This window comes from Herpailurus yagouaroundi, unplaced genomic scaffold (genome assembly GCF_014898765.1).
Source record: "Herpailurus yagouaroundi ecotype Mexico unplaced genomic scaffold, PumYag 140, whole genome shotgun sequence".
In the NCBI taxonomy this organism is placed as follows: domain Eukaryota; kingdom Metazoa; phylum Chordata; class Mammalia; order Carnivora; family Felidae; genus Herpailurus; species Herpailurus yagouaroundi.
Window position 1 is genome coordinate 3169739 of NW_024412395.1, and position 11676 is coordinate 3181414.

An 11676-nucleotide genomic window follows, 5' to 3' on the forward strand; every position below is an offset into this window, starting at 1 on the left:
TCTGCCATTTATGCTGACATCATTCTTACTATGTCTTTGCAACTTTGTCCTCTAGAGCCAGAGTGCTGGCTGGAGACACAGCATGGCTCCGGCGCCTAGTTCTGCAAGACAGGTTGCAGAACTGGGGGTGGGGTGGGGGCACAAGGCTGTGCACAGATTTGGGATTTGGGTTCAATCAGACTCTAATTTCCTTTCTCAATTTCTAGCCCCTGGTACTTCCTTTTACAGTAAATATTTGTTGAATTGATCGGTGCTTGGTCACCTTGGACTTGAACTTTATTTGCAAATTGTGATGTACAAAATGCTTGTGGCTATAGCCACCTTCCCAGGTCTATCTGCAATTGTGGAAACCATAAATAAATAATCCCTCCTTAAATGGAACTCTGACTCTGGGTAAGTTCTGGGTTCCAGAGTTGAGGATTTCCCCATGGGAGGGGCTGAGTAGGACTGGTACAAGGTACCTAGGCCCTTGGGCATTGACTTAAAGGTGCTACAACAAAACTTTCTAATAAGATTTCCTAAGCATTCAGCTATCTCCATCAGAGAAGAGAGTGGGAGGTGATCTTTGTACCTGTTGGCTTCTCCAAGCTCAGCCTCTCTCTATGCCCTTTTGCCTCTGTGGCCACCTTTAAAAACATATTTGTTGAATTGATCAGGGCTTGGTACTTTTGGAATTGACCTGCATTGACAAGTTATATTGCGCACAACGCCTGTAGTTATCTGGCTGTGTTTTAGAGCTGCCCCCCAGGGTGGTTAATGAATTTGGATTTGCTGGATGAGGTATGCTTCTCGGTATGTGGGCCTGGCATCTGAGTGCCATGGATCCCCTCCGAAGTTTTCCCTCCACCCCAGTGTTGGAGGACCAGTACCCTGCCCTGCTGTTCAGAATGATAGCTACTGTTTTTTGGGAAGGTGGAGGCCAATGCTGCTTGTGCTTTCTGACCTTACTTAGAAAGGTGTTTCAGGGAAATGGAATCGGTGTTAAAGATCTCCAGGAGTGCTACGGATCCTTATTTTACTGCTGACCATAGTGCCTGCTCCACTAGCAGCAGCCACAGTTCTGCCGCTGACCTTGGGTGTTTGCACTTGGATCACGATAACCCTGCTGATCTCCTTAGGTAAAAAGCATGGAAATAGTGCCTTCCTACCGGCCTTCTATCAGATTCTGCTGCTTCTGTTTTCCCTAGCAAGTTAGGGGATAACCTTTTCACTGAGCTTTCACAGCATGGACCTCTTTTGGGTGCTTGGCAATTTGTTGGTCAGATCCAGGGGACTGAGGCTGCCCTGATCTGGGTCTCCAGGCGGCATTTGTGGCACAGGGTCTCAGGGAAGGAAACAAGGTCGAATGTGGGCATGTATGGGGCTTCCTCCAGGATTCCTAAGCCAGATCAGTCCCATATTGCCTTCCGGAGCTAAGGGGCCATCGTCAGGACGTCAGGGGGCTTGGGGTTCCCTCTCAGGCTCCCAGCAGCCTGGGACCTCCAGGCACCCTGCCTGCCCACCATGGACCTCACCTTAGTGCTGTCTGGGACCTTCCCAGCGAGTCCCCTCCCCAGTCTGGACCCAGCCCTGCCACCTCAGCTTTCACTGTGCTGCCCCCGCTGCACGAACAATATCCTTTCTATTTGGACTTGACTCTGCTGCCCTTTGGAGATCGCAGTGTGTAACGTGAGCTCCTGTCCAGAGGGGGTGGGGGGAGAGGCGCCCCCTGCACGCTGGCCTGTCCCATCGCGGTCGCCGTGTCTGGCCTGCCGCTGCCGCCACCGCCACTGCCCCCCGCCCCGAGGCCGGGGTGGTCTCCGGGCCGTCGGAGCAGGGCCGCCCCAAGACGGGAGCAGAAGGAGGAGGCCCGCGCCATGGCAGCCCGGCTGGGCGCGCTCGCCGCGTCTGGGCTCTACCGGCGGCGCCAACACCGGCAGAGCCCGCCGCCCGCTGCGCTCGGGTAGGTGGCCCGGGCCGGGGCGGGGTTGGCGGGGACAATGGCCGGAAAGCTGCCGCTGCCGGCCTTTCCCCGACACCCGCTTGGCCCTTCCGACGGCAAGAGCCCGGCAGTCCAGGGCGTGGGGACAGCGCCTGCGTTGGCGATAAGATTGGGGGGAGGGCGCATCTGTGATCAACAAGCCTGGGCGGGACGCTGAGAATGGGGTGTTGAATTGTCCTGCGGAGCTCCCATGACTGCTTTCAGACTGGGGTCGTTTTGTTGCTACTTTGTAGATGAATGAACCGAGTGGTCAAGGAACCTGCTGGACTTCGCCCACCCAAATGGCTAAGCTGTGATTTGCAGCCAGTTTGGACCGACTCTAAAACCTGAGCTGCTGTCTCTCATGGAGAATTGCCAGTGTAGACAATGAAAGCCTCCTTTTGGGCAGGGAGGGCAGCCTGTGGCGCTCAGGGTGGACCCTCAGGGCATCTCAGAGGATGAGTTAACCTGGGGTGGGGAGGGTCTGAGGGGGCACGTAGATGGTGGTGGAACCACTAGTGTGGGTGTCAGGGGCTGGGGGCTGGTCCCCAGGGACCATCCGGGTGGAGACTTCTAGTAGAAAGTTGGGGAGAGAGTGATGACGACTGTGAACTTGGGGTATTGGCAGGAAAGTGGCAGGTGCGAGCCTTAGAGGAAGAGGTGGGGGAGGAACAGTGGGAGAGGACCCTGAGGTTGGGAGAAGGGGGTGGGGAGTGAGGGAAGAGACAGGGAGCAGCAGTCACAGAGGTAGGGATATCTGAGGACCCAGGAAAGGAAGGACGTCCAGGGGCTAATGCTACATGGATTGCTCTGAGCTCACTGCATTCCCATAGTCCGGGCAGCCCTCCTGAGGGGTAATTAGGACTGAGCCACCAAAGACGTCTGGGGCTAAGGACAGAGCAAAGGGTGGGGCACTGGGTAGGGGGAGGGGCCATAGCTGCAGAGGGGCCCCTATTGCACGGCTGGGATTTCGGGCCCCTTAGATGCCAGGACACGGGGACTGGACAAGACCGTTGCTTCGGTGGGGTACCCAAGGCTCAGGATGCCAGGAAACTCACCCGAGTGTGGCAGTGCTGGAATAGGAACCCTCACTGCTGGGCCTCCGGTGTCCTTGGACATGGGTGGAGTGAGAGGTGGTGCAGGGAATGGCGATCAGGGCACTGGTGGGTCATAGGCCTTGTTGGAGCGAGGTCCACAGTGTACACACACAGCACAAGAACAAGGCCAACATGCAAGGAGGGCACATGGGTGTGATCATGGACACCAGGCCTTGGGAAAGCCCCATGCATGCAGGCACATATGTTTATTTGCTCCTCGTCTTTACTTTTCTGTGAACTTCTGGCTCGTGCCCTTCCTCACCTCTGTTGTCAGTGTGACAGTTCTAAAGCCCATCTGCTTAAAAGTAAATGAAGCTGCTAGAGCCAAGAGGTACCACTGGGGCTTCAGGAAATGCCATGTAATCTCCCGCAGTCTCCAAACATATCGGGAATGTGTTTCTGATGGTGGAAATCCCTTGTGTGCGGCAGCCTAAGGCAGCGGTTAGTTTTCCAGCCTTCCCAAGGCTGAGTGTGGAACTGGCTTTGTGTAAATTCCTGTTTACTGTGTGTAGCCAGGTGACCCCAGCTGCTGGCTTCTGACTGGCCTCTCGGGGGAGTGGCAGGGAGGGGGTCCAGGCAGTGCGGGGGGCACCTTCCAATCGAGCTTCAGACATCATGTTGCAGTGGGATCCCCCTTCTCTCCCTGCACCTGGAGAAGGGCCTGGGCACAGAACAGGTGCTCAGTAAGGATCTGTTGGATGAAGGGGGTGGGGGGGGGGGGAAGGATGCCACTAGCTGCCGATGACGGAGCAGTTATGGGCTGTGCTGCAAGTGTCACCTCACTTGGCCCTCCCAACCTCCCCCGAAGGTTGCTGTTGCCAGCCCATTTTACAGATGCGGAAGCCCAGGCTCAGAGAGCACTTTGCTGCGGACCACGTAGCCAGGGAGCACCTGAGCAGGGATTGCAGCCTGGTCTGCCTGGCTGTAGAACACACCCTCAGGCTGACGTGGCCTCAGTAATACTGACTCATTCTCCTCCCAGCCCCTGCCTGTTCCCAGGCTCTCACTGTCTTTCTAGGCTCAGATGGGTGGGAGGCTGGAGTGGGGCAAAGTCTAGGGTTGTTAAAAAACCAGAGTTTTGAACGGCTGTGCCTAGATAATGCCACCAGGAGCTGAGGGGACAGGAGAGAACATGGTCTAATCCTGTGTGACCCTCAGGAGGTTACTGACCCTCTCTGTACTTCAGTTACCTTATCTGGAACCAGCAACCTCTCCTCACAGGAAGCTGGCACAGAGAGGGCTCCCCCCACCCCACCCCAGGGTAATAGTCATTGTAAGTCTCAGTGACATCTTGTCACTCAGTGACATCTTGCACAGGCCCACAAATTGACTTGTGTTGGGCTGTCAAGATTGAGAAAGTTTTGGGGGTGATGGGAAGGGCCGGAGAAGAGGTCCACGATGGTGCACTCTTGTACACCATGGCATGCTGGCCATGCCCTCAGCAGCGTGAGTGTTGTCCAGCTGGGGCAGGATGGTGGTGTCTCCTTGGAGGGTAACTGGGTAGACTTTGTGCTCCCCATTCTTGGCTGGAATGTGTGAAGGAGGACATGGAATGTCCGTGTGTCCCACCCTTTGCCCTCTTGCAGGGAGCGCAGGCAGGCTGCAGGCCTTCCCCAGGACTGGGTGGGGGAGGAGGTGCTCTGGAAGGCTCCCAGAGTTGCTGGGAAACAACAGCTCTCTTTATCCAGCGCTTGGCCTTCCCGGCCCTGTGCTCCACACACTGTATGCCAGTGAGTTCTTCACTCCAGCTCCGTGGGGTGGTAACTGTTACTCTGACACACCTCTTTGCAGATGAGGAAATGAGGCCCAGAGAAGCTGGTACCCTTTTCCAGCCCCCCCCCGCCCCCCGCTGGTGTCTGGGGCTATCAGGATTCAAATGTGGAGGGGTGAGCCCAGAGCCCCCTCCTGTGTCCTCGCCTCCTGCAGGAGACAGCTGGCGTTTCTCTGATGGTGACATGGTTCAGTTGTTGGGCACATTTGCATGTCTGTTCATTCCTCTGTCTTAGGCCAGTGGGTTGGAGTGTTGTCTGTGGTCCCGAGCAGGGTGGCATGGGGACACAGTCGCAGGAGTGCTTTGGGGGTGCTACTGCCCCCAAGACTTTGGCTGGGGCAGCCAGTGGGTGTGAGAGGGAGGTGGTCACCCCCACATCCCACCTTCCTATGCCAGGGCTTGTGCGAGGTATATGTAGGGGACAGATGGCAAAATCCTCGGCCTCAGGCACCTAGGGACCCAGCCGGGGAACCAGCCGTAGCCCAGTTAAAGACCAGCCGCTCTGGTTAGGGGACCTCGTGAGGATGAACAGGAAGGCAGGTTGTGGTGGCTGCTGTGGGGGTGGTGTCTGTTAGCGTCCTGGTCAGAAACATAGTTACAGTGAAACAGAATGGCAGAGGAGAGTTTAACAGAGGGTCTACTTATGAGAGCAGAATGGTGGAAGGCTGGTAAAGTGTCTGGTTTAGCGGCAGGCGACTGGGGGTGGGATTGGGTCCCTGAAGGCCAGAGGGCAAGGGGCTTTGGGAGGCGCTGGGGCTCTGCAGGCGCTCACTTAGTTAGGGCTCAGAGCTCTGGATTTAAGCAGCAATCCCAAAGCCTGGGCCTGGACTTGAATCCTTGTTTTGGCTTCATTTTCTGGGTCCTTTGGGGAATTCCAGAGCCAGAGTCACAGGATTTCCTGTTGTTTCTCACTTCTCCAAGACCAGCAAGGTCTTGTACACAGCCCGGAGTTGGAACTTCCCCCCGGCCCCGCCACCTTGGGTGTGTGCTGTGGGAGGACAAGGCCACTAGGGTCACAATGTTTTCTAGCGGGAAGACAGCCTGTGTTGAAGAAGTCCAGCCCAGCCCTCCATGGCGGCTTAGGCAGTTGGCCCTCTGCTGTCTGGCCCACCTCATGGAGACCAGCAGGGGGTTGGGGACGGTGCAGGGTGTGTGTTGGGGGCAGAGTGGCTGCTGCACAAAGACCTTCTCTTGCATCGTGAGCTCTGCCCGACTCTTCCTGCCACTGTCCTGTTTCCTTGCCCCTGTGGCCAGTACGTGGACAAAGAATGTGGCTTTGGTCCCCAAAACACACCTGAGGGCAGGCTAAGTCCTAAGAATCCGGGGTGCCTGTCAAGGCTTATGGAAGAGTCCTCTGGCCCTTCCCCTGCTATGTGGGGTCCCCAAGCTGAGCAGGCAGGAAGTCCTGTCTGGGGGCCCCAGCCCAGCTTCCAGCCTGTGTGCCAACAGTCCCCGTTAGACCCACTGTTCACAGCCCACACCCAGACTCCTGACAGGCAGAGCCCTCTCCCACCACCTCCTGGGCTCATCCCGGTTAGGGAGCCTTCCTCCCTATGATTGATACCTGAATGCCCCAGCAAGAGCTTCACTCACTCGAGAATTCTTCTCATAGTGCTGTGGCAGCAAGACGGGGGTGGGATTCGTACCCTGGGAGGCAGTACAGGCTGGAAAGATATTCTCAAGAGCATTCAGGTTGTGTCTGACCACTCTCTGTGTCTACTTGACATTGTCAGCTGGTTATCTCTTTCCCTGCTGAGCCTGACTGTCCTGCTTTGGCTAGATATCCAGGCAGCCACCGCCAATCTGTCAGAGTTGACGCTTGAAACAAAACCTATTTGCTACCCTTATAGCAAAAGTCATGGGCATCAAGGTATTGGAAGGTCGAAGAGGTTGTCAGTCTGACACAGTTCCTCCTGGCCACACCTCTGGACCCCTCAGCATACAGTTTGGATTCTACTCCTCCCAGAAGGAAGCAAGCCTGCCACTTACCCCAGGGAAGCCCACCACAGTTGAGGACATTTGCTCCCCAACCTGCTTGTATCCCAAACATTCACATTTTCACTTTCCCCGGGGCAGGGTGATTACATGTTTTTTGGGGCAGGTGATTTGCAACTAACTCCTGGTGTGGAAGAAAGAGCCATTGCAGTCCAACCAATCTGGGTTCAAATCTGGACTCCGTCATCTGCTGTGTGAGCTTGTGCAAGTTAACTTAACCTCTCTGAACCTTAGGTCTCTCATCTGGAGGGCAGGGTTGCCTCAGGGATTAAATAAGGGGCATAAAGAGCCACTGATTTAGGCCTAGGTGAAGTTCTACGAGAGGCTCTGTTTCCCTGAGAAGAGGTGATAGGAGACACAGGAGGGAACCGAGGTGGCCACTGACACCTGGGCCAGCAGGATGCAGACCAAGCAGCCTGGGAACCAAGCGGAGACGTTGGAACCATGCACTGTCCTTTGTGTGGGCTTCCTATGGGCCAGGCATGTGGCTGAGTGCTTCCATGTGTCCCTGATCTCACTGACCCCTAACCCCTCTTATGGACTTTCCATGGCTGGGAGTCTGGACTCCAAGAGTGGGGTACAGCCCAGGCCACAGTGAGAGCACTTGTCTTGAGCCCTCACTGCTCTGACCAGTGTGGGCATGGCTGTGGCCCAGCTGTGTCTGACACTACATGGAAGTCTGTGGGGGTGCAGGGCATGGCAGAAAGATGGGGGCTTTGGAGTCTGGAGGGGTGCTGGTTTCTAATCTGGGCTTTGCCTCCGCCCACTGTGGCCTTTGGGAAGGGCACTCACTCCCCTCAGGACTTGGCTTGTCCATCTATAGAATGGAGATGTGGCGTGGGCCTTGTACGGTTGTCATCCAGGAATGTGTGCCGTAGCCCCTGGCATGCGCTGGCACTTAGGGGGCCCATAGGACACAATAGCTCCAGCAGATGTGTGGGCAGGTGTGCGGGCTGATGTGAGCCAGTGTCAGGCAGCCGGGCTGAGCCTCCACGGTGCCAACACTGCCATCAGTGTGAGGATAGCTGTTCCCCCCCACCCCCTTCCCTGGGAAGGTGTGTCCATCATGTGCAGCCCTCCAGGCTTGCTCATCTTGGCCCCTCCCCAGTCCTGACCTTCCCATCCCCTCTCCCCCCTGCAGCAACATGTCCAACGCCTTGGCCAATGCGGCTTGCCAGCGCTGCCAAGCCCGCTTCGCCCCTGCAGAGCGGATCGTTAACAGCAACGGGGAGCTGTACCATGAGCAGTGCTTCGTGTGTGCGCAGTGCTTCCGGCCGTTCCCCGAGGGGCTCTTCTACGAGGTGAGGACACTCCCAGGGCCCTCAGCTGGACGCCTTCTTGGAGCCTGAGCCCCTGACCAGCTCAGAGTCTGCCTTCCAGGAGCTTATGGGCTGTGCTCAGCCATGGTCCTGGTCAGTCATGCCAGGTCTTGAGCTTGCCTCCCCTGTGGGCACATCCTCACTTGTGAGGTGTGAACAGTGCACCCCTGGTGGCTGTGGGTGCTTAGGAAGGGTCACCACTCATCCATCATCCTCTGGGTAGACTCTGAGCTAGTAGAGTAGAGCTAGTAGGGTAGGCCACGGCATGCAAACACCCTGCCCTGCTGGCACACACCCTCCCTTGGGATCAGATGGTGCTCAGTGCTCTGGTTACAAGGAATCTTGGGGTAAGGAGGGTGGGTGGTCAGGGAAGGTAATGTTTGAGCAGACTTGAACGAGGTGAGGGAGCTGTGTATACATCTGTAGGAAGAGCACTCATCAGAGGGCTCAGCAAGTGCAAAGGCCCTGAGGTCAGAGTATGCAGGGTATTTGAGACGCAGAAGGAGGCAGTCTGTCTGATGTCTAAAAAGGACCACTGTTCTTGCTGTGCTGAGGAGACAGTAATGGGGGCAGGTACATGAAGCTGGAATTATTGAAAGAATCCAGGTCAAATGAAGGGATCTAGGCTGGGCCACACTGGCTCTTAAGAGCAGATTGTTTAAATTTTCAGTAATCTTGCAAGCTAGTGGATAAACACAACTCTTTTTTAAAAAATGTTATTTATTTATTTATTTTGAGAGAGGGAGAGCACGCTCGCATGAGCAGGGGAGGGACAGGAAGAGAGGAAGAGACAGAATCCCAAGAAGGCTCCACACTGTCAGCGCAAAGCCCGACATGGGGCTCAAACTCATGAACCGTGAGATCATGACATGAGCCGAAATCAAGAATCAGACACTTAACCGACTGAGACATCCAGGTGCCCCTAAACACAACTCTTATTCCTCGGTGGCTCAGTCGGTTAAGTGTCCGACTTCGGTTCAGGTCATATCTCACGGTTCTTGGGTTTAAGCCCCACATCAGGCTCTGTGCTGACAGCTCAGAGGCTGGAGCCTGCTTCGGATTCTGTGTCTCCCTTCCTCTCTGCCCCTTCCCCACTCATCCTCTGTCTCTCTGTCTCAAAAGTAAATAATACATGAAAAAAATCTAAAAACATTAAGTTATATAAATGTACAGGAGATAAAATTGTATTAAAAACAAAGTAACACATACTCAAAACTCACCACTTCCTAGTTATTTTATTACATTTTACTATCATCTATGCCTTTGAGGTTATCTGTCTATTGCATTGTGGTGGTGGAGACTTGGTGCCATGATGGCTACTGCACATGTCTTAACTCCACGCTGATGCCATGTTGGTAGCTTGACATTGTCCACGATGGAAATATTTACACCATAGAGATGGGCAAATGCTACAGATCAGACTGCATCTCCTGAAGGTCCTGTTGGTAAACATTTACCCCTGGTGGTTGCAGTGGAGGTGGAGATCAGGGGTCAGAGGCTGGAGAGACGTCAAAGGTATAAATGATGGGATTGGTGGATGGATGGCTGTGGGGTACGAGAGCTCCTCCTGGCAGTGTGGGAGGAGCTGTTCCTCATGGCGCCTTCCAGTCTCCTGGGAAATGCTGGCCCACCGTAGAGGCAGTGGGAGGGAGGCAGAGCTCTGTGAGCAGTGGTCATGTGCCTAGAACAGAGCCTGGCGCACAGGAGGTGCTCAGGGAATATTTGTTGCTGAATGAATTTAACGCCTGCCACCTCTACAGGCCCCTGGGTAGGGCTATATCCAGTCACAGCCTAATAAGACACTCATTTCAGAAAAGAGGGTAAATCAAATTTTTAAAAAAGAAAATGAAATTGTCGAGAGAAGAAAGCAGAGACAGGCCTGGCCACATTTGGGGCCAGCATGAGAGCTGTCATTGCCCAGGCAGACGGGGACAACGGCTGGTGGCTCCTGCTGGCTGCATGACTTCGGGTTCTCCCTCAGGCCCCCATGTTTTTCCTTGTCCCTCCTTCTGTGTCTCCTCTCTGGGTCTCTTGTGGCCTCTGGGAGAAATGGACTTCTCACACAGAGAAAACACACAGGAAATAAGGCCAAGTGACATTTATAAATCAAACTTGATTCCAGCCCTCGGCTCACTCCCAGGACCAAGGTCTTGTGAAAACAGCAGAGGCCCTTTGAGGACTAGCCTTGCCCAGTTCCCAGCTTCTATGCGACCCCTCACTTAGCCTGTCTGCCCCGTTGAGTGGGCCAATTCTCTCCGTCTCCAGGCCTCGCCCCTGCTCCTCCCTCTGTCTGGATTGTCCTCCTTTCAGCACCCCCACAACCCCCCTGTGGTCTTTCAGCTCCTTACGACCTCCTCCAGGAAGGCTTCTCCTCCACCCCCACCCTGCTTCCTGTGGTGGTAGCAGTTGCACAAGTTGGGATGCTTGTCCAGCCTTCCCGAGGGTGGGTCCTGACCCAACATAGATTGGCCAGCTCGGGGAGAATGATGGGGTTTTGCTTGAACTTTCTCTGCTGGCCTGTTTGCAGTTCGAAGGCCGGAAGTACTGCGAACACGACTTCCAGATGCTGTTTGCTCCATGCTGCGGGTCCTGCGGTAAGGGCTGGATACAGCACACCTGGGGTTGGGCAGGTGGATGGGAGCACAGGTGCTCCTCCCTGACCGCCCTGCACCCTGCCTCAATGGGCACTAGTTCTCTGCAGGCGTCACCGTCCCGTGCTCTGGGAGGGAAGCCCTGGTACCAGGCTGAGCCTCAGGCGAGTGCCAGCGAGGGCAGGGCTTGGGAGGGGGCTGCGGGGGTGGGGGTGGGGGGGCTTGTGCCTGCCCCAGCAAACAAGGACCTGTCTCTTCCAGGTGAGTTTATCATCGGCCGTGTCATCAAGGCCATGAACAACAACTGGCACCCCGGGTGCTTCCGCTGTGAGCTGTGTGACATTGAGCTGGCCGACCTGGGCTTTGTGAAGAATGCAGGCAGGTGAGGAGGGCCCTCACCCAGGCACTGCTTACCGAGAGCCAGGCTCACCCCAGGTGGCGTGGCCTGTGCCCACGTGCTGTGTCCCTGCAGGGCAGACAAGAGACCCCTGCTTTACAGGAGAGGGCTGGGGCTGGAGAGAGTAGGGGGCCACGAGTCAGGGCTCGTCCAGGCCTGGGGCGCTCCCCGGGGCAGGCTGACAACAGGCAGCGAGGAGGAAGGTGGCCGAAGCAGGAGCCATCACGTGCACTGGGTGGATAAAGAGCTTTAGGCCATCACTGTGGCCAGCCACCCCAAGCTGCTGACCCCGGGAGTCTACCTCCTTCCAGGTACCCAGGGCTGAATGTCACTGGAGAGAAATCACACAACCACGGGGCCCAAATTTACTCTTAAATTCAGGTGTCCTTGGTAGATTAAGTTCCCAGCTTCCAGGAAGCCTGGCTCTGTTCTCCCCACACTGTCTCTGCACCCCCCCATAGCGGTGACCTCCCTCCCACTTTCCCCGAGGGGAGGCTCCCCTGCTCCCTGCACCCTTGCACCCCCTGCCTCAGTCACCAGGCACCA

At 55.8% G+C, this 11676-nt stretch overlaps 1 protein-coding gene across 5 annotated transcripts in view; it reads left to right on the top strand.

Moving 5' to 3' along the window:
- The window catches only part of LIMS2 (LIM zinc finger domain containing 2), a 38065-nt gene that overhangs the window by 10573 nt on the left and 15816 nt on the right, over positions 1-11676 (top strand). Inside the window, exons 1-4 of one of the 5 annotated variants that reach the window (XM_040474737.1) lie at positions 1842-1942; positions 7965-8124; positions 10670-10736; positions 10995-11115. The exons of 1 other annotated variant lie outside the window; for it this stretch is intronic. In XM_040474737.1, the coding sequence (XP_040330671.1) occupies positions 1857-1942; positions 7965-8124; positions 10670-10736; positions 10995-11115 (434 nt within the window). In that variant the 5' untranslated portion in view covers positions 1842-1856. Of the gene's footprint in view, positions 1-1841; positions 1943-7964; positions 8125-10669; positions 11116-11676 lie in introns of those variants that run through there. 3 more of the 5 variants (XM_040474735.1, XM_040474736.1, XM_040474734.1) reach the window with 3 other exon arrangements.